The sequence below is a fragment of the Coregonus clupeaformis genome, unplaced genomic scaffold, assembly GCF_020615455.1.
Source record: "Coregonus clupeaformis isolate EN_2021a unplaced genomic scaffold, ASM2061545v1 scaf0702, whole genome shotgun sequence".
NCBI lineage: Eukaryota > Metazoa > Chordata > Actinopteri > Salmoniformes > Salmonidae > Coregonus > Coregonus clupeaformis.
The window spans coordinates 111,542-133,964 of NW_025534157.1; the positions used below are offsets into that span (position 1 = coordinate 111,542).

General features: G+C 47.1%; 1 protein-coding gene across 1 annotated transcript in view; it reads right to left on the bottom strand.

Moving 5' to 3' along the window:
• The window catches only part of LOC121575388 (lysine-specific demethylase phf2), a 199,830-nt gene that overhangs the window by 70,475 nt on the left and 106,932 nt on the right, over nucleotides 1-22,423 (bottom strand). Inside the window, exon 17 of the mRNA XM_045216399.1 lies at nucleotides 5,368-5,546. Coding sequence (XP_045072334.1) covers nucleotides 5,368-5,546 — 179 coding nt within the window. The remainder of the gene's footprint in view (nucleotides 1-5,367; nucleotides 5,547-22,423) is intronic.

Here is a 22,423-nt window from a genome sequence, read left to right on the forward strand (position 1 = left end):
GCTTACAAGCTGAAGAGCACCATCCCAACCGTGAAGCACGGGGGTGGCAGCATCATGCTGTGGGGGTGCTTTGCTGCAGGAGGGACTGGTGCACTTCACAAAATAGATGGCAACATGAGGAAGGAAATGTATGTGGATATATTGAAGCAACATCTCAAGACATCAGTCAGGAAGTTAAAGCTTGGTCACAAATGGGTCTTTCAAATGGACAATGATCCCAAGCATACTTCCAAAGTTGTGGCAAAAATGCTTAAGGACAACAAACTCAAGGTATTGGAGTGGCCATCACAAAGCCCTGACCTCAATCCTATAGAAAATGTGTGGGCAGAACTGAAAAAGTGTATGTAAACTTCTGACCCACTGGGAATGTGATGAAAGAAATAAAAGCTAAAATAAATAATTCTAGGCTACCAATGTTTGGAGAGGAGGAGGTTGTTGGGTGAGGTCGTCGGGTAAGCTTGGCTTTATACATAGCTTGGGCTTTGTCGAGTAAAGCTTAAACTATGTATTTAGATTGTAGTTAGGTATTGTAGGTAGTTATCGTGGGTTGTTGTATGTAATTATTGTAGGTTAGTATTGTATTTGGCTGAGCCCGGTGAAGCACGAAGCTAGCTAGCTAACCCACTACCTGGACTAGCTGGCGGGTAGCTACTGGCAACTATTAGCAACGGTATAGTTGTTTCACGCCTGAGAGTGCCTGTAATTTCGCCAGCTGGCTGCCTACAATAATTACATACAATAATGCCTACCATTCAGCTGTTTTCTAACCTCATTGTCTGAACCGTTAACGTTAGGTAGTAAGTGGATACTGTGCTTGATTTAGCTAGCTTGTTGCTACCTGGCTGGCTACTAGTAAACAATAGCTGGAACGACCTAGCGAACAGACGCGAACTGGCTGAGTCAATTCAGTGGCTAGCTTTGCACTTGGCTAGCTAACAGTAGCTGCTAGGGGTAAGTCATAACCTACATTTGTGTTTTGTTTTTATATATTGGTAGCCAGAGTCGTTCAAGGAATTCGGGACATGGGTGACTAGTTAACATTAGCTTGGCTCTCTCTGTGTGTTCGTGCCGTGAAAGGAGGGGTTTTTTCTTTGTCTGAAAGCAATGGCTAGCTAGTATGCTAACTATTCTAGCTAACTAACTGACTGAATAAGTTGACGACGGACTCGCTCAAGCTGTCGGGACTAACCCACAACGTTAGACACGGACACGAACGATCTACTTGGCGTGTTGACACACTGGTGGTATGTTGTGGCCGAGTATTGGTGCTAAACCGTGTTGTTGGAGTCCGGCATGCTAGCTGTCTGTGGCGTCTTATGACTAGGTGCCCTGGACGATTTTCACGGAAAAATACTGTACCAAGTTAGCTAGCTGAATAAACTAAGTTGGTCTATTCCTAGAAAACATTGAACCGCTGTAGATTACAACAATTATAGTTTCTGAGGTGGAAGTTGGGAGAGTTATATTTGGGTGTTGTGGTGAGGGAGGCCCCGCTCTCTCCTTTCCCAGATGTTTAGTTCATTTCATTCCGATCCCCTTTTGCATTATTGTAGCCATTTTCTGTAGCCTGTCAACTATGCCTCTGTCTATCCCTGTTCTCTCCTCTTCGCACAGGCTATACAAACGCCTCACACCGCGTGGCTGCTGCCTCTCTAACCTGGTGGTCCCTGCACGCACCACCCACGTGGAGTTCCAGGTCTCAGGCAGCCTCTGGAACTGCCGTTCCGCGGCCAACAAGGCAGAGTTCACCTCAGCCTATGCTACCCTCCAGTCCCTCGACTTCTTGGCACTGACGGAAACATGGATTACCACTGAAAACACTGCTACTCCTACTGCTCTCTCCTCGTCTGACCATGTGTTCTCGCATACCCCGAGAGCATCTGGTCAGCGGGGTGGTGGCACAGGAATCCTCATCTCTCCCAAGTGGACATTCTCTCTTTTCCCCCTGACCCATCTGTCTATCTACTCATTTGAATTCCATGCTGTCACAGTCACTAGCCCATTTAAGCTTAACATCCTTGTCATTTATCGCCCTCCAGGTTCCCTTGGAGAGTTCATCACTGAGCTTGACGCCTTGATAAGTTCCTTTCCTGAGGATGGCTCACCCCTCACAGTTCTCCCTACGTCTACCTTTGACTCATTTCTCTCTGCCTACTTCTTTCCACTCCTCTCCTCTTTTGACCTCACCCTCTCACCGCCCCCCCCCTACTCACAAGGCAGGCAATACGCTTGACCTCATCTTTACTAGATGCTGTTCTTCTACTAATCTCACTGCAACTCCCCTCCATGTCTCCGAACACTACTTTGTATCCTTTTCTCTTTCGCTCTCCTCCAACACTACTCACTCTGCCCCTACTCAGATGGTAATGCGCCGTCGCAACCTTCGCTCTCTCTCTCCCGTTACTCTCTCCTCTTCCATCCTATCATCTCTTCCCTCTGCTCAATCTCCTGATTCTGCCTCCTCAACCCTCCTCTCCTCCCTTTCTACATCCTTTGACTCTCTATGTCCCCTATCCTCCCAGCCGGCTCGGTCCTCCCCTCCAGCTCCGTGGCTTGACGACTCATTGCGAGCTCACAGAACAGGGCTCCAGGCAGCCGAGCGGAAATTGAGGAAAACTAGAATCCCTGCGGACCTGGCATCTTTTCACTCCCTCCTCTCTACATTTTCTTCATCTGTTTCTGCTGCTAAGGCCATTTTCTACCACTCTAAATTCCAAGCATCTGCCTCTAACCCTAGGAAGCTCTTTGCCACCTTCTCCTCCCTGCTGAATCCTCCTCCCCCTCCCCCCTCCTCCCTCTCTGTGGATGACTTCGTCAACCATTTTGAAAAGAAGGTTGACGACATCCGATCCTCGTTTGTTAAGTCAAATGGCACTGCTGGTCCTGCTCACACTGCCCTACCCTATGCTTTGACTTCTTTCTCCCCTCTCTCTCCAGATAAAATCTTGCGACTTGTGACGGCCGGCCGCCCAACAACCTGCCCGCTTGACCCTCCTCTCTTCTCCAAACCATCTCCGGTGACCTTCTCCCTTACCTCACCTCGCTGATCAACTCATCCTTGACCGCTGGCTATGGCTATGTTGCACCCCTTCTCAAAAAACCAACACTCGATCCCTCTGATGTCAACAACTACAGACCAGTATCCCTTCTTTCTTTTCTCTCCAAAAGTATTGAGCGTGCCGTCTTTAGCCAACTCTCTTGCTATGTCTCTCAGAATGACCTTCTTGATCCAAACCAGTCAGGTTTCAAGACTGGTCATTCAACTGAGACTGCTCTTCTCTGTGTCACGGAGGCTCTCCGCACTGCTAAAGCTAACTCTCTCTCCTCTGCTCTTGTCCTTCTAGACCTGTCTGCTGCCTTTGATACTGTGAACCATCAGATCCTCCTCTCCACCCTCTCCGAGCTGGGCATCTCCGGCGCGGCTCACTCTTGGATTGCGTCCTACCTGACCGGTTGCTCCTACCAAGTGGCGTGGCGGAAGCTGTCTCCGCACCACGTGCTCTCACCACTGGTGTCCCCCAGGGCTCAGTTCTAGGCCCTCTCCTATTCTCGCTATACACCAAGTCACTTGGCTCTGTCATATCCTCACATGGCCTCTCCTATCATTGCTACGCTGACGATACACAACTAATCTTCTCCTTTCCCCCTTCTGATAACCAGGTGGCGAATCACATCTCTGCATGTCTGGCAGACATATCAGTATGGATGACGGATCACCACCTCAAGCTGAACCTTGGCAAGACGGAGCTGCTCTTCCTCCCGGGGAAGGACTGCCTGTTCCATGATCTCGCCATCACGGTTGACAACTCCGTTGTGTCCTCCTCCCAGAGTGCGAAGAGCCTTGGCGTGACCCTGGACAACACCCTGTCATTCTCCGCTAACATCAAGGCGGTGACCCGATCCTGTATGTTCATGCTCTACAACATTCGGAGAGTACGACCCTGCCTTACACAGGAAGCGGCACAGGTCCTAATCCAGGCACTTGTCATCTCCCGTCTGGATTACTGCAACTCGCTGTTGGCTGGGCTCCTGCCTGTGCCATTAAACCCCTACAACTCATCCAGAATGCACGCAGCCCGTCTGGTGTTCAACCTTCCCAAGTTCTCTCCACGTCACCCCGCTCCTCCGCACACTCCACTGGCTACCAGTTGAAGCTCGCATCTGTTACAAGACCATGGTGCTTGCCTACGGAGCTGTGAGGGGAACGGCACCTCCGTACCTTCAGGCTCTGATCAGTCCCTACCCCCAAACGAGGGCATTGCGTTCATCCACCTCTGGCCTGCTGGCTCCCTTCCTCTGCGGAAGCATAGTTCCCGCTCAGCCCAGTCAAAACTGTTCGCTGCTCTGGCACCCCAATGGTGGAACAAGCTCCCTCGACGCCAGGACAGCGGAGTCACTCACCACCTTCGGAGACATTTGAAACCCCACCTCTTTAAGGAATACCTGGGATAGGATAAAGTAATCCTTCTACCCCCTTACCCCAACCCACCCCCCACAAAAAAAAATAAAATAAAAAACATTGTAAAGTGGTTATCCCACTGGCTATAAGGTGAATGCACCAATTTGTAAGTCGCTCTGGATAAGAGCGTCTGCTAAATGACGTAAATGTAAAAAATGTAAATGTATAGTTAAATACGTGAACAATTGAGTTTGACCGGTAAAGCTCTGCTGCTTCAGGCCGCTCTCCTTTTTGATTAAACAGCAGCATTTTTTACAAGCTGTGTAGCCTACTCGGTTCCTTCGTTGTCAAAGACAATTCTATCAAATGTAGCTAAAATATCGCTCTTTCCTTGGCTCTGATGTTCATGTTACTGATGGGTCCTTGGCTACAATGATGTTGCAATTCCTCTCTTGAAGGCTTCATCCTTCACTGACGTAGGCTACGTTGGCATCTGAGGTAAAGCAGTGACGCCTGGCTACAACTAGAGCTGACGGAAGGGGGAGGGTGGAAATGACATTTTTGTAAATGTTTATTAAGTCAACTATATTAGGCCTATACACAGTAGATTTTTGTATGAAATGCTCCACACATTACATATTTCTAACCCCCCCTCCCCCCACTTCCAAGAACTCAGTTTATAGCTATTCCTGTACTGCCCATTCCTGTACTGCCCATTCCTGTACTGCCTACTTCCTGTACTGCCCATTCCTGTACTGCCTATTCCTGTACTTCCTACTTCCTGTGGACTGTCGATAATGTCCTGTCCCGAACTTGACTCTAGAACTCCTCTCCCATTCCTGCCAGAATCCCGTGGGACCGGCAAGACCCGCGGAGTCCTGTTCCTCTACTATAGACACTCTGTGTGTGTTTGTGTTCTTGTGTTTGTGTTCTTGCATGCGTGTGTTGGTTGGTTGTATGGTATCTACCTGTTGACGCTGTAGTCGATGCCTCCCACTGCCTTGCTGGCCTGTAGCAGGTCCAGGATGCCCGCCGTGCTGCCAGCCTTCTTCTTAACCTTCAACTTACGACCTTTCACCTCCCGCTTGACCTCTGGCTTGACTTCTGTGTCGATGTGGAGCGACTCCTCATCTGACGAGTCAGTCTTCTGAGAATGGAATAAAACAAAACTTTTTTATTGTCCCACACAAACTGAACACAAGAAGAGCATAGAATAAAACTTTATTGTCCCACACACACTGAACACAAGAAGAGCATAGAATAAAACTTTATTGTCCCACACACACTGAACACAAGAAGAGCATAGAATAAAACTTTATTGTCCCACACACACTGAACACAAGAAGAGCATAGAATAACACTTTATTGTCCCACACACTGAACACAAGAAGAGCATAGAATGGAACTTTGCAATCCACTGTGACACGGAAATACCCAAACCCACCATACACCACGCAGGCAGACGTCTAGGTCACACTGGTGATCTCAACCCTGACCCGTCAGTTAGGATACGCACCAATACATTTACACTATGATTAAACACACACACACACACACCCACTACTACTGTTATGACTATGACCTGGTTAAATAGTGAAGTAGGCCTGCAACAGGGCTGGATGGGGAGGGCTAGATATACACTACCGTTCAAAAGTCTGGGGTCATTTAGAAATATCCTTGTTTTCCATGAAAACATACATGAAATGAGTTTGAATAGGAAATATAGCAAAATGAATAGGAAATGTAGTCATTGACAAGGTTAGAAATAATGATTTTTAATTGAAATAATAATTGTGTCCTTCAAACTCCATTTGCAGCAATTACAGTGGGGAGAACAAGTATTTGATACACTACCGATTTTTCAGGTTTTCCTACTTACAAAGCATGTAGAGGTCTGTAATTTTTATCATAGGTAGTACACTTCAACTGTGAGAGACGGAATACCAGAAAAACACATTGTATGATTTTTAAGTAATTAATTTGCATTTTATTGCATGACATAAGTATTTGATACATCAGAAAAGCAGAACTTAATATTTGGTACAGAAACCTTTGTTTGCAATTACAGAGATCATACGTTTCCTGTAGGTCTTGACCAGGTTTGCACACACTGCAGCAGGGATTTTGGCCCACTCCTCCATACAGACCTTCTCCAGATCCTTCAGGTTTCAGGTCTGTCGCTGGGCAATATGGACTTTCAGCTCCCTCCAAAGATTTTCTATTGGATTCAGGTCTGGAGACTGGCTAGGCCACTCCAGGACCTTGAGATGCTTCTTACGGAGCCACTCCTTAGTTGCCCTGGCTGTGTGTTTCGGGTCGTTGTCATGCTGGAAGAACCAGCCACGACCCATCTTCAATGCTCTTACTGAGGGAAGGAGGTTGTTGGCCAAGATCTCGCGATACATGGCCTCATCCATCCTCCCCTCAATACGGTGCAGTCGTCCTGTCCCCTTTGCAGAAAAGCATCCCCAAAGAATGATGTTTCCACCTCCATGCATCACGGTTGGGATGGTGTTCTTGGGGGTGTTCCTCTTCCTTCTTCTTCCTCCAAACACGGCGAGTGGAGTTTAGACCAAAAGCTCTATTTTTGTCTCATCAGACCACTTGACCTTCTCCCATTCCTCCTCTGGATCATCCAGATGGTCATTGGCAAACTTCAGACGGGCCTGGACATGCGCTGGCTTGAGCAGGGGGACCTTGCGTGCAGGATCTTAATCCATGACGGCGTAGTGTGTTACTAATGGTTTTCTTTGAGACTGTGGTCCCAGCTCTCTTCAGGTCATTGACCAGGTCCTGCCGTGTAGTTCTGGGCTGATCCCTCACCTTCCTCATGATCATTGATGCCCCACGAGGTGAGATCTTGCATGGAGCCCCAGACCGAGGGTGATTGACCGTCATCTTGAACTTCTTCCATTTTCTAATAATTGCGCCAACGGTTGTTGCCTTCTCACCAAGCTGCTTGCCTATTACCCTGTAGCCCATCCCAGCCTTGTGCAGGTCTACAATTTTATCCTTGATGTCCTTACACAGCTCTCTGGTCTTGGCCATTGTGGAGAGGTTGGAGTCTGTATGATTGAGTGTGTGGACAGGTGTTTTTTATACAGGTAACGAGTTCAAACAGGTGCAGTTAATACAGATAATGAGTGGAAAAACAGGAGGGCTTCTTAAAGAAAAACTAACAGGTCTGTGAGAGCCGGAATTTTTACTGGTTGGTAGGTGATCAAATACTTATGTCATGCAATAAAATGCAAATTCATTACTTAAAAATCATACAATGTGATTTTCTGGATTTTTGTTTTAGATTCCGTCTCTCACAGTTGAAGTGTAGCTATGATAAAAATTACAGACCTCTACATGCTTTGTAAGTAGGAAAACCTGCAAAATCGGCAGTGTATCAAATACTTGTTCTCCCCACTGTACAGCCTTGCAGACCTTTGGCATTCTAGTTGTCAATTTGTTGAGGTAATCTGAAGAGATTTCACCCCATGCTTCCTGAAGCAACTCCCACAAGTTGGATTGGCTTGATGGGCACTTCTTACGTACCATACGGTCAAGCTGCTCCCACAACAGCTCAATAGGGTTGAGATCCATTATAGACAGAATACCAGCTGACTGCTTCTTCCCTAAATAGTTATTGCATAGTTTGGAGCTGTGCTTTGGGTCATTGTCCTGTTGTAGGAGGAAATTGGCTCCAATCAAGCACCATCCACAGGGTATGGCATGGCGTTGCAAAATGGAGTGATAGCCTTCCTTTTTCAAGATCCCTTATACCATGTACAAATCTCCCACTTTACCACCACCAAAGCACCCCCAGACCATCACATTGCCCCCACCATGATGGCCTCCAGCATCTTTTAATTTAATTTTAATTTGGTCTGCGTCTCAAATGTTCTCTTTGTGATCCGAACACCTCAAACTTCGATTCGTCTGTCCATAACACTTTTTTCCAATCTTCCTCTGTCCAGTGTCTGTGTTCTTTTGCCCATCTTTTCTTTTTATTGTCTGAGATATGGCTTTATAGACTGATCATGTCTTTGTCAGTGGGCAAACGTACAAAATCAGCAGGGGATCAAATCCTTTTTTCCCTCACTGTACACTATCAAGCATTTCACACATTATTTAGACACTGACTGTTGGCACTTGGTGGCCAATAGCAACACCCCTAAAGAAAAGGCTTTAGATGTGCCAAGTGAACCTGCAACCACAACACTTCAAAAACACTTGACATAAGATCTTCTCTAAGCATTATAGGAATATGGTTCTGAATATACACTACCGAATATATATGAATATATATATGAATATATATATGAATATACACTACCGTTCAAATGTTTGGGGTCACTTAGAAATGTCCTCGTTTTCGAAAGAAAAGCAATTTTTTGGTCCATTAAAATAACATCAAATTGATCAGAAATACAGCGTAGACATTAATGTTGTAAATGGTTATTGTAGCTGAAACGGCTGATTTTTAATGGAATATCTACATAGGTGTACAGAGGCCCATTATCAGCAACCATCAGTCCCGTGTTCCAATGACACATTGTGTTTGCTAATCCAAGTTTATCATTTTAAAAGGCTAATTGATCATTAGAAAACCCTTTTGCAATTATGTTAGCACAGCTGAAAACGATTGTGTTGATTAAAGACGCAATAAAACTGGCCTTCTTGAGACTAGTTGAGTATCTGGAGCATCAGCAATTGTGGGTTTGATTACAGGATCAAAATGGCCAGAAACAAAGAACCTTTTTCTGAAACTCGTCAGTCTATTCTTGTTCTTGTTGTAAATAGTACCCGCAAAACACCAGTCTCAACGTCAACAGTGAAGAGGCGACTCCGGGATGCTAACCTTCTAGGCAGAGTTGCAAAGAAAAGTCCAGTGTCTGTGTCCTTTTACCCATCTTAATCTTTTATTTTTATTACCAGTCTGAGATTTGGCTTTTTCTTTGCAACTCTGCCTAGAAGGTCAGCATCCCGGAGTCGCCTCTTCACTGTTGACGTTGAGACTGGTGTTTTGCAGGTACTATTTAATGAAGCTGCCAGTTGAGGACCTGTGAGGCATCTGTTTCTCAAACTAGACACTAATGTATTTGTCCTCTTGCTCAGTTGTGCACCGGGGCCTCCCAATCCTCTTTCTATTCTGGTTAGAGCCAGTTTGCGCTGTTCTTTGAAAGGAGTAGTATACAGTAGTATTCAGTTTCTTGGCAATTTCTCGTTTGGAATAGCCTTCATTTCTTAGAACAAGAATAGACTGACGAGTTTCAGAAGAAAGTTCTTTGTTCTGACCATTTTGAGTCTGTAATCGAACCCACAATTGCTGATGTTCCAGATACTCAACTAGTCTCAAGAAGGCCAGATTTATTGCTTATTTAATCAGCAAAACAGTTTTCAGCTGTGCTAACATAATTGCAAAAGGGTTTTCTAATGATCAATTAGCCTTTTAAAATGATAAACTTGGATTAGCAAACACAACGTGCCATTGGAACACAGGACTGATGGTTGCTGATAATGGGCCTCTGTACGCCTATGTAGATATTCCATTAAAAAAATCAGCCGTTTCCAGCTACAATAGCCATTTACAACATTAGCAATGTCTACACTGTATTTCTGATCAATTTTATGTTATTTTAATGGACAAAAAAATACATTTTCTTTCAAAAACAAGGACATTTCTAAGTGACCCCAAACTTTTGAACGGTAGTGTAGGTCTCACTCTGCCCTCCCCTAACCTCTCAACTATACATCCCTACATCTGGCCTCTCTCTCTCAATGGTGTTTGTTCTTCACTGGTTACACAACTCTTGCTGCTGTGATGGCACACTGTGGTAGTTCACCCAATATATATTGGAGTTTATCAAAATTGGATTTGTTTTCAAATTCTTTGAGGGTCTGTGTAATCTGAGGGAAATATGTGTCTCTAATATGGTCATACATTTGGTTAGGAAGTGCATCTCAGTTTCTACCTCATTTCGTGGGCAGTGTGCACATACAGTGAGGGAAAAAAGTATTTGATCCCCTGCTGATTTTGTACATTTGCCCATTGACAAAGAAATGATCAGTCTATAATTTTAATGGTAGATTTTATTTGAACAGTGAGAGACAGAATAACAACAACAAAAATCCAGAAAAACGTATGTCACATTTTTTTATAAATTGATTCGCATTTTAATGAGGGAAACAAGTATTTGACCCCCTCTCAATCAGAAAGATCTCTGGCTCCCAGGTGTCTTTTATACAGGTAACGAGCTGAGATTAGGAGCACACTCTTAAAGGGAGTGCTCCTAATCTCAGTTTGTTACCTGTATAAAAGACACCTGTCCACAGAAGCAATCAATCAATCAGATTCCAAACTCTCCACCATGGCCAAGACCAAAGAGCTCTCCAAGGATGTCCGGGACAAGATTGTAGACCTACAAGGCTGGAATGGGCTACAAGACCATCGCCAAGCAGCTTGGTGAGAAGGTGACAACAGTTGGTGCGATTATTCGCAAATGGAAGAAACACAAAATAACTGTCAATCTCCCTCGGCCTGGGGCTCCATGCAAGATCTCACCTCGTGGAGTTGCAATGATCATGAGAACGGTGAGGAATCAGCCCAGAACTACACAGGAGGATCTTGTCAATGATCTCAAGGCAGCTGGGACCATAGTCACCAAGAAAACAATTGGTAACACACTACGCCGTGAAGGACTGAAATCCTGCAGCGCCCGCAAAGGTCCCCCCTGCTCAAGAAAGCACATACAGGGCCGTCTGAAGTTTGCCAATGAACATCTGAATGATTCAGAGGAGAACTGGGTGAAAGTGTTGTGGTCAGATGAGACCAAAATCGAGCTCTTTGGCATCAACTCAACTCGCTGTGTTTGGAGGAGGAATGCTGCCTATGACCCCAATAACACCATCCCCACCGCCAAATATGGAGGTGGAAACATTATGCTTTGGGGGTGTTTTTCTGCTAAGGGGACAGGACAACTTCACCGCATCAAAGGGACGATGGACGGCGCCATGTACCATCAAATCTTGGGTGAGAACCTCCTTCCCTCAGCCAGGGCATTGAAAATGGGTCGTGGATGGGTATTCCAGCATGACATTGACCCAAAACACACAGCCAAGGCAACAAAGGAGTGGCTCAAGAAGAAGCACATTAAGGTCCTGGAGTGGCCTAGCCAGTCTCCAGACCTTAATCCCATAGAAAATCTGTGGAGGGAGCTGAAGGTTCGAGTTGACAAACTTCAGCCTCGAAACCTTAATGACTTGGAGAAGATCTGCAAAGAGGAGTGGGACAAAATCCCTCCTGAGATGTGTGCAAACCTGGTGGCCAACTACAAGAAACGTCTTGACCTCTGTGATTGCCAACAAGGGTTTTGCCACCAAGTACTAAGTCATGTTTTGCAGAGGGGTCAAATACTTATTTCCCTCATTAAAATGTAAATCAATTTATAACATTTTTGACATGCGTTTTTCTTGATTTTGTTGTTGTTATTGTCTCTCACTGTTCAAATAAACCTACCATTAAAATTATAGACTGGGACAGAAACACCAGATCATCAGCAAACAGTAGACATGACTTCAGATTATAGTAGGGTGAGGCCAGGTGCTGCAGACTGTTCTAGTGCCCTCGCCAATTCGTTTAAATACAGTGCATTTGTAAAGTATTCAGACCCCTTCACTTTTTTTTTCTCCACATTTTGTTACGTTACAGCCTTATTCTAAAATTGATTAAATTAACTTTCTTTCCTCATCAATCTACACACAATACCCCATAATGACAAAGCGAAAACAGGTTTTTATTTACATAAGTATTCAGACCCTTTGCTATGACACTCAGGTGCATCCTGATTCCATTGATCATCCTTGAGATTTTTCTACAACTTGATTGGGGTCCACCTGTGGTAAACTCAACTGATTGGACATGATTTGGAAAGGCACACACCTGTCTATATAAGGTCCCACAGTTGACAGTGCATGTCAGAGCAAAAACCAAGCCATGAGGTCGAAGGAATTGTCCGTAGAGCTCAGAGACATGATTGTGTCGAGGCACAGATGACGACTTGTGACGGCCGGCCGCCCAACAACCTGCCCGCTTGATCCTATCCCCTAGTCTCTTCTCCAGACCATTTCCGGAGACCTTCTCCCTCACCTCGCTCATCAACTCATCCTTGACCGCTGGCCATGTCCCTTCCGTCTTCAAGAGAGCGAGAGTTGCACCCCCTCCTCAAAAAACCTACACTCGATCCCTCTGATGGCAACAACTACAGACCAGTATCCCTTCTTTCCTTTCTCTCCAAAACTGCTGAGCATGCTGTCTCTAGCGAACTCTCCTGCTATCTCTCTCAGAATGACCTTCTTGATCCAAACCAGTCAGGTTTCAAGACTGGTCATTCAACTGAGACTGCTCTTCTCTGTGTCACGGAGGCTCTCCGCACTGCTAAAGCTAACTCTCTCTCCTCTGCTCTTGTCCTTCTAGACCTATCTGCTGCCTTTGATACTGTGAACCATCAGATCCTCCTCTCCACCCTCTCCGAGCTGGGCATCTCCAGCGCTGCTCACTCTTGGATTGCGTCCTACCTGACAGGTCGCTCCTACCAGGTGGCGTGGCGAGAAGCTGTCTCCGCACCACGTGCTCTCACCACTGGTGTCCCCCAGGGCTCAGTTCTAGGCCCTCTCCTATTCTCTCTATACACCAAGTCACTTGGCTCTGTCATATCCTCACATGGTCTCTCCTATCATTGCTACGCAGACGACACACAATTAATTTTCTCCTTTCCCCCTTCTGATAACCAGGTGGCAAATCGCATCTCTGCATGTCTGGCAGACATATCAGTGTGGATGTCGGATCACCACCTCAAGCTGAACCTCGGCAAGACGGAGCTGCTCTTCCTCCCGGGGAAGGACTGCCCGCTCCATGATCTCGCCATAACGGTTGACAACTCCATTGTGTCTTCCTCCCAGAGTGCAAAAAACCTTGGCGTGACCCTGGACAACACCCTGTCGTTCTCCGCTAACATCAAAGCGGTGACCCGATCCTGCAGGTTCATGCTCTACAACATTCGCAGAGTACGACCCTACCTTACACAGAAAGCGGCACAGGTCCTAATCCAGGCACTTGTCATCTCCCGTCTGGATTACTGCAACTTGCTGTTGGCTGGGCTCCCTGCCTGTGCCATTAAACGCCTACAACTTATCCAGAACGCCGCAGCCCGTCTGGTGTTCGACCTTCCCAAGTCCTCTCATGTCACCCCGCTCCTCCACACACTCCACTGGCTTCCAGTTGAGGCTCGCATCTACTACAAGACCATGGTGCTTGCCTACGGAGCTGTGAGGGGAACGGCACCTCCTTACCTTCAGGCTCTGATCAGTCCCTACACCCAAACGAGGGCACTACGTTCATCCACCTCTGGCCTGCTAGCTCCCCTACCTCTACGAAAGCACAGTTCCCACTCAGCCCAGTCAAAGCTATTTGCTGCTCTGGCACCCCAATGGTGGAACAAGCTCCCCCATGACGCCAGGACAGCGGAGTCTCTGACCACCTTCCGGAGACACTTGAAACCCTACCTCTTTAAGGAATACCTGGAATAGTATAAAGTAATCCTTCTAACAAAGTGCTGAGTAAAGGGTCTGAATACTTATGTAATATTTCAGTTATTAAAAAACAAACATTGGAAACATTATGGGGTATTGTGTGTAGATTGATGAGGGGAAAAAAACAATTTAATACATTTTAGAATAAGGCTGTAACATAACAAAATGTAAAAAAAGTCAAGGGGTCTGAAAACTTTCAGGATGCACTGTATGTTGAAGAGGGTGGGGCTCAAGCTGCATCCCTGTCTCACCCCACGGCCCTGTGGAAAGAAATGTGTGTGCTTTTTGCCAATTTTAACAGAACACTTGTTGCTTGTGTACATGGATTTTATAACATCGTATGTTTTTCCAACAACACCGCTTTCCATCAATTTGTATAGCAGACCCTCATGCCAAATTGAGTCAAAAGCTTGTTTGAAATCAACAAAGCAGTTCTGGGAGGGTGTCTCGCTGGTCTGGGTGGGGTGTCTGTTGATCTGTTGCTCCCGTGTGAGGTACTGGGGTTGAGGTTGATGTCCTTCAGGTTCCTGGCAAAGGTGGGGACTACTGCCTTGTAGAGGTGGACCTGGTCATAAAGGCTGTTCAAGTCCAGGGGGGAGTGGTGGGCAAGTTTAACGTTTGATTTTGAAGCACAGTCCCGGGAAATGCTTGCATTCACCCGCTGTATGAAAGGGTGAAAGTATTTTCATGGAAGCAGGACAGCGATAACCACCTGTGTGTTCCTCTCCCTCCTCCTTCAGTACTGTTACCTGGACTGTGTGTTCCCTGTTAGCTGGACTGTGTGTTCCTCTGTTAGCTGGACTGTGTGTTCCCTCTGTTAGCTGGACTGTGTGTTCTCTGTTAGCTGGACTGGGTGTTCCTCTGTTAGCTGGACTGTGTGTTCCCTCTGTTAGCTGGACTGTGTGTCCCCTGTTGCCTGGACTGTGTGTTCCCTCTGTTAGCTGGACTGTGTTCCTCTGTTAGCTGGACTGTGTGTTCCCTCTGTTAGCTGGACTGTGTGTTCCTCTGTTAGCTGGACTGTGTGTTCCCTCTGTTACCTGGACTGTGTGTTCCCTGTTAGCTGGACTGTGTGTTCCCTCTGTTAGCTGGACTGTGTGTTCCCTCTGTTAGCTGGACTGTGTGTCCCCTGTTAGCTGGACTGTGTGTTCCCTCTGTTAGCTGGACTGTGTGTTCCTCTGTTAGCTGGACTGTGTGTCCCCCTGTTAGCTGGACTGTGTGTTCCCTCTGTTAGCTGGACTGTGTGTTCCCTCTGTTAGCTGGACTGGGTGTTCCCCTGTTAGCTGGACTGTGTGTTACTCTGTTAGCTGGACTGTGTGTTCCTCTGTTAGCTGGACTGTGTGTTCCCTCTGTTAGCTGGACTGTGTGTTCCTCTGTTAGCTGGACTGTGTTCCTCTGTTAGCTGGACTGGGTGTTCCCCTGTTAGCTGGACTGTGTGTTCCTCTGTTAGCTGGACTGTGTGTTCCCTCTGTTAGCTGGACTGTGTTCCTCTGTTAGCTGGACTGTGTGTTCCTGTTAGCTGGACTGTGTGTCCCTCTGTTAGCTGGACTGTGTGTCCCTGTTAGCTGGACTGTGTGTTCCTGTTAGCTGGACTGTGTGTTCCTCTGTTAGCTGGACTGTGTTCCTCTGTTAGCTGGACTGTGTTCCCTGTTAGCTGGACTGTGTGTTCCCTCTGTTAGCTGGACTGTGTGTTCCTCTGTTAGCTGGACTGTGTGTTCCTCTGTTAGCTGGACTGGGTGTTCCCTGTTAGCTGGACTGTGTGTTCCCCTGTTAGCTGGACTTGTGTTCCCTCTGTTAGCTGGACTGTGTGTTCCTCTGTTAGCTGGACTGTGTGTTCCTCTGTTAGCTGGACTGTGTGTTCCCCCTGTTAGCTCGGACTGTGTGTTCCTCTGTTAGCTGGACTGGTGTTCCTCTGTTAGCTGGACTGTGTGTTCCTCTGTTAGCTGGACTGTGTGTTCCCTCTGTTAGCTGGACTGTGTGTTCCTCTGTTAGCTGGACTGTGTCCCTCTGTTAGCTGGACTGTGTGTTCCCTCTGTTAGCTGGACTGTGTGTTCCTCTGTTAGCTGGACTGTGTGTTCCTCTGTTAGCTGGACTGTGTGTTCCTCTGTTAGCTGGACTGTGTGTTCCCTCTGTTAGCTGGACTGTGTGTCCCCTGTTAGCTGGACTGTGTGTTCCCTCTGTTAGCTGGACTGTGTGTTCCTCTGTTAGCTGGACTGTGTGTCCCCCTGTTAGCTGGACTGTGTGTTCCCTCTGTTAGCTGGACTGTGTGTTCCCTCTGTTAGCTGGACTGGGTGTTCCTCTGTTAGCTGGACTGTGTGTACTCTGTTAGCTGGACTGTGTGTTCCTCTGTTAGCTGGACTGTGTGTTCCCTCTGTTAGCTGGACTGTGTGTTCCTCTGTTAGCTGGACTGTGTTCCTCTGTTAGCTGGACTGGGTGTTCCCCTGTTAGCTGGACTGTGTGTTCCTCTGTTAGCTGGACTGTGTGTTCCCTCTGTTAGCTGGACTGTGTTCCTCTGTTAGCTGGACTGTGTGTCCCTCTGTTAGCTGGACTGTGTGTCCCTCTGTTAGCTGGACTGTGTGTTCCCTGTTAGCTGGACTGTGTGTTCCCTCTGTTAGCTGGACTGTGTTCCTCTGTTAGCTGGACTGTGTGTTCCCTGTTAGCTGGACTGTGTGTTCCCTCTGTTAGCTGGACTGTGTGTTCCTCTGTTAGCTGGACTGTGTGTTCCTCTGTTAGCTGGACTGGGTGTTCCCCTGTTAGCTGGACTGTGTGTTCCCTGTTAGCTGGACTGTGTGTTCCCTCTGTTAGCTGGACTGTGTGTTCCTCTGTTAGCTGGACTGTGTGTTCCTCTGTTAGCTGGACTGGGTGTTCCCCTGTTAGCTGGACTGTGTGTTCCTCTGTTAGCTGGACTGGGTGTTCCCCTGTTAGCTGGACTGTGTGTTCCTCTGTTAGCTGGACTGTGTGTTCCCTCTGTTAGCTGGACTGTGTGTTCCCTCTGTTAGCTGGACTGGGTGTTCCTCTGTTAGCTGGACTGTGTCCCTCTGTTAGCTGGACTGTGTGTTCCTCTGTTAGCTGGACTGTGTGTTCCCTCTGTTAGCTGGACTGTGTGTTCCTCTGTTAGCTGGACTGTGTGTTCCTCTGTTAGCTGGACTGTGTGTTCCCTCTGTTAGCTGGACTGTGTGTTCCTCTGTTAGCTGGATTGTGTGTTCCTGTTAGCTGGACTGTGTGTTCCCTCTGTTAGCTGGACTGTGTGTTCCCTCTGTTAGCTGGACTGTGTGTTCCCTCTGTTAGCTGGACTGTGTGTTCCTCTGTTAGCTGGACTGTGTGTTCCCTCTGTTAGCTGGACTGTGTGTTCCTCTGTTAGCTGGACTGTGTGTTCCCTCTGTTAGCTGGACTGTGTGTTCCCTCTGTTAGCTGGACTGTGTGTTCCTCTGTTAGCTGGACTGTGTGTTCCCTCTGTTAGCTGGACTGTGTATTCCTCTGTTAGCTGGACTGTGTGTTCCTCTGTTAGCTGGACTGTGTGTTCCTCTGTTAGCTGGACTGTGTGTTCCCTCTGTTAGCTGGACTGTGTTCCTCTGTTAGCTGGACTGTGTGTTCCTCTGTTAGCTGGACTGGGTGTTCATCTGTTAGCTGGACTGTGTGTTCCCTCTGTTAGCTGGACTGTGTGTTCCTCTGTTAGCTGGACTGTGTGTTCCCTCTGTTAGCTGGACTGTGTGTTCCTCTGTTAGCTGGACTGTGTGTTCCTCTGTTAGCTGGACTGTGTGTTCCCGCTGTTAGCTGGACTGTGTGTTCCTCTGTTAGCTGGACTGTGTGTTCCTCTGTTAGCTGGACTGTGTGTTCCTCTGTTAGCTGGACTGGGTGTTCCCCTGTTAGCTGGACTGTGTGTTCCTCTGTTAGCTGGACTGGGTGTTCCCCTGTTAGCTGGACTGTGTGTTCCTCTGTTAGCTGGACTGTGTGTTCCCTCTGTTAGCTGGACTGTGTGTTCCCTCTGTTAGCTGGACTGGGTGTTCCTCTGTTAGCTGGACTGTGTCCCTCTGTTAGCTGGACTGTGTGTTCCTCTGTTAGCTGGACTGTGTGTTCCCTCTGTTAGCTGGACTGTGTGTTCCTCTGTTAGCTGGACTGTGTGTTCCTCTGTTAGCTGGACTGTGTGTTCCCTCTGTTAGCTGGACTGTGTGTTCCTCTGTTAGCTGGATTGTGTGTTCCTGTTAGCTGGACTGTGTGTTCCCTCTGTTAGCTGGACTGTGTGTTCCCTCTGTTAGCTGGACTGTGTGTTCCCTCTGTTAGCTGGACTGTGTGTTCCTCTGTTAGCTGGACTGTGTGTTCCCTCTGTTAGCTGGACTGTGTGTTCCTCTGTTAGCTGGACTGTGTGTTCCCTCTGTTAGCTGGACTGTGTGTTCCCTCTGTTAGCTGGACTGTGTGTTCCTCTGTTAGCTGGACTGTGTGTTCCCTCTGTTAGCTGGACTGTGTATTCCTCTGTTAGCTGGACTGTGTGTTCCTCTGTTAGCTGGACTGTGTGTTCCTCTGTTAGCTGGACTGTGTGTTCCCTCTGTTAGCTGGACTGGGTTCCTCTGTTAGCTGGACTGTGTGTTCCTCTGTTAGCTGGACTGGGTGTTCATCTGTTAGCTGGACTGTGTGTTCCCTCTGTTAGCTGGACTGTGTGTTCCTCTGTTAGCTGGACTGTGTGTTCCCTCTGTTAGCTGGACTGTGTGTTCCTCTGTTAGCTGGACTGTGTGTTCCTCTGTTAGCTGGACTGTGTGTTCCCGCTGTTAGCTGGACTGTGTGTTCCTCTGTTAGCTGGACTGTGTGTTCCTCTGTTAGCTGGACTGTGTGTTCCTCTGTTATCTGGACTGTGTGTTCCTCTGTTAGCTGGACTGTGTTCCTCTGTTAGCTGGACTGGGTGTTCCCCCTGTTAGCTGGACTGTGTGTTCCTCTGTTAGCTGGACTGTGTTCCTCTGTTAGCTGGACTGGGTGTTCCCCCTGTTAGCTGGACTGGGTGTTCCTCTGTTAGCTGGACTGTGTCCCTCTGTTAGCTGGACTGTGTGTTCCTCTGTTAGCTGGACTGTGTGTTCCCCTGTTAGCTGGACTGTGTGTTCCTCTGTTAGCTGGACTGTGTGTTCCCTCTGTTAGCTGGACTGTGTGTTCCCTCTGTTAGCTGGACTGTGTGTTCCTCTGTTAGCTGGACTGTGTGTTCCCCCTGTTAGCTGGACTGTGTGTTCCTCTGTTAGCTGGACTGTGTTCCTCTGTTAGCTGGACTGTGTGTTCCTCTGTTAGCTGGACTGTGTCCCTCTGTTAGCTGGACTGTGTGTTCCTATGTTAGCTGGACTGTGTTCCTCTCTCTCCTCCTTCCGTTTTATCAGTCTGGAGTGCAGCCAGCTCGCTCAGACAGCCGTCTATCGCCACCTTGGGGGGGTGTTGTTGTGCTGGTCTGTTTTGTGGGTCTGTTCTGTCTGGATTGTGTGGACCAGCTCTTTGAGCTCCACCATGTCTATCTCCAGCTCTGTGAATTGATCTCTCTCAACAATGGAGGAGCAGTGCAGCTGTGGGACCTGGGTGTGTGCAGTGCTGGGGGGGTGACTATCCTCGTCTGCAGGACAGTTTGAAGAGGTGTGATCAGACTCTCTTGGGGTGGGGAAAGCTTCTCCTGCCCTGCTCTCGCTTCGATTCTGTGGAAGTCCTGTTAGAAATGTATGAAGTTGCCCTGCATCATCACTGCTCCATTCCTGTCCAGGTAGACAGAGGGTGTCTCCGTCTCAGGGTCCTTGTTTTCCAGTATTCTGATGTTCCACCCTCCTCCAATACCTTCTCTCTTAAAAGAGGGGTAGTGTGCTCTTATAGCAGTGTGCCATGCCCAGGGATGGTCTGTGTGGAATGATGTTCCACCCTCCTCCAATACAAGGGGTAGTGCCATGCCCAGGGATGGTCTGTGTGGAATGATGTTCCACCCTCCTCCAATACAAGGGGTAGTGCCATGCCCAGGGATGGTCTGTGTGGAAGATTAGGTTGCTTACGTTCCCATTTTTAAAGCAGTCAGCAAATAGTGTCTCTGGATTGTCCATGAGGAGCTTCCCTTTGTACTCTTTACGTGCCTTTTTTATATCCAAGGGGTACTGTATTGTGGTGACCTCTGCACAGAGGGAAGCTATGGAGCAGGGGGCCAAAGAGGCAACCTCTCTCTCTCTGAGTGTGCGTGCGTGCAGTGTTCTTTGGCCCGGTGCTGCACAGCGTTGCCTTTGATTAACACTGGATGTTGTTTTAAGTCTGAACATTATGGGAGAGCTGCTGCACACATGTGATTTCTATTGCTACATGACTGGTTTTTAAAGGATCACACGGAATTCATTAACGACCGCATAGAAGGAGAGAATATTCCAGGATGTTTTCCTCTGACTGTTGGGATCTTAGAAGCAGTTGTCTTAATGGACGTAGAAATGTAGATATCAGAGTCCTTCTGGATGTTAGGGGACTCTCTATAGACATTAACCTGTTAACACTATGAACCTGTTAACACTATGAACCTGATAACACTATGAACCTGTTAACACTATGAACCTGATAACACTATGAACCTGTTAACACTATGAACCTGTTAACACTATGAACCTGATAACACTATGAACCTGACCTGATAACACTATGAACCTGATAACACTATGAACCTGTTAACACTATGAACCTGTTAACACTATGAACCTGTTAACACTATGAACCTGATAACACTATGAACCTGACCTGTTAACACTATGAACCTGATAACACTATGAACCTGTTAACACTATGAACCTGATAACACTATGAACCTGTTAACACTATGAACCTGTTAACACTATGAACCTGATAACACTATGAACCTGACCTGTTAACACTATGAACCTGTTAACACTATGAACCTGTTAACACTATGAACCTGATAACACTATGAACCTGACCTGTTAACACTATGAACCTGATAACACTATGAACCTGTTAACACTATGAACCTGTTAACACTATGAACCTGATAACACTATGAACCTGTTAACACTATGAACCTGATAACACTATGAACCTGTTAACACTATGAACCTGATAACACTATGAACCTGTTAACACTATGAACCTGTTAACACTATGAACCTGATAACACTATGAACCTGATAACACTATGAACCTGTTAACACTATGAACCTGTTAACACTATGAACCTGATAACACTATGAACCTGATAACACTATGAACCTGATAACACTATGAACCTGATAACACTATGAACCTGATAACACTATGAACCTGATAACACTATCCTGCTGACCTGAACTGAACCGTATTGTGCTGGCTCTGATATTTTCCTTTCCAGCACGGTTCCAGACACTATGGTGGATGTGTAACCAGGCCTGCCCAGTACAGCTCTGCTCGGCTCAGTAGTGGAAGATGGCGCCAACAGACATGGCAGCTCTGCTTCCAGCTCCTAAGCAACTTTTCAGTATTTTGTTTTTGTGTGTGTTATAACTTACATTATTAGCCCAGAAAGTTTTTTGTGTTATTACATATAGCCGGAAATAACTTTGGGATATCAGAGCGGTGGTAACTCACCAGCATTACGACCAGGAATACGACTTCCCCTAATTGGATCCTTTGTTCTTACCCTCCAGGGCTGCTCCAAGGCTGCTCCAAGACACCACCGGCGGAGAAGAGGTATTCAGAGTGGACTTCTAGTCCGACTCAGGAGGCGTGCACACCATCCACCGCTTCAGAGTATATTACTCACTAATGTTCAGTCCCTGGACAATAAAGTAGACGAGCTCAGGGCGAGGATCTCCTTCCAGAGAGACATCAGGGACTGAAACATACTCTGTTTCACGGAATCATGGCTCTCTTGTTCATCGCGCAGACAGGAATAAAGAACTCTCCGGGAAGAAGAAAGGCGGTGGTGTGTGTTTCATGATTAACTACTCATGGTGTGATTGTGATAACGTAAAGAAACTCAAGTAATTTTGTTCACCCGACCTAGACTACCTCACAATCAAATGCCGACTGTATTAGCTCCCAAGATAATTATCTTTGGTTATAGTCCCAGCCGTGTATATTCCCCCTCAAGCCGACACCACGACGACCCTCAAGGAACTACACTGGACTTCATGCAAACTGGAAACCACATATCCTGAGGCCACATTTACTGTAGCTGGGGATTTTAACAAAGGAAATTTGAGGAAAACACTACCGAAGTTCTATCAATACACTGACTGTAGTACACGCTCTGGAAAAAAGCTTGATCACTGCTACTCCGCCTTCCGGGATGCCTACAAGGCCCTCCCCCGCCCTCCCTTCGGCAAATCAAGACTCCATTTTGCTCCTCCCTTCCTATAGGCAGAAACTCAAACAGGAAGTACCAGTGCTAAGGTCTATTCAACGCTGGTCTGACTAATCGGAATCCATGCTTCAAGTTTGTTTTAATCACGCGGACTGGGATATGTT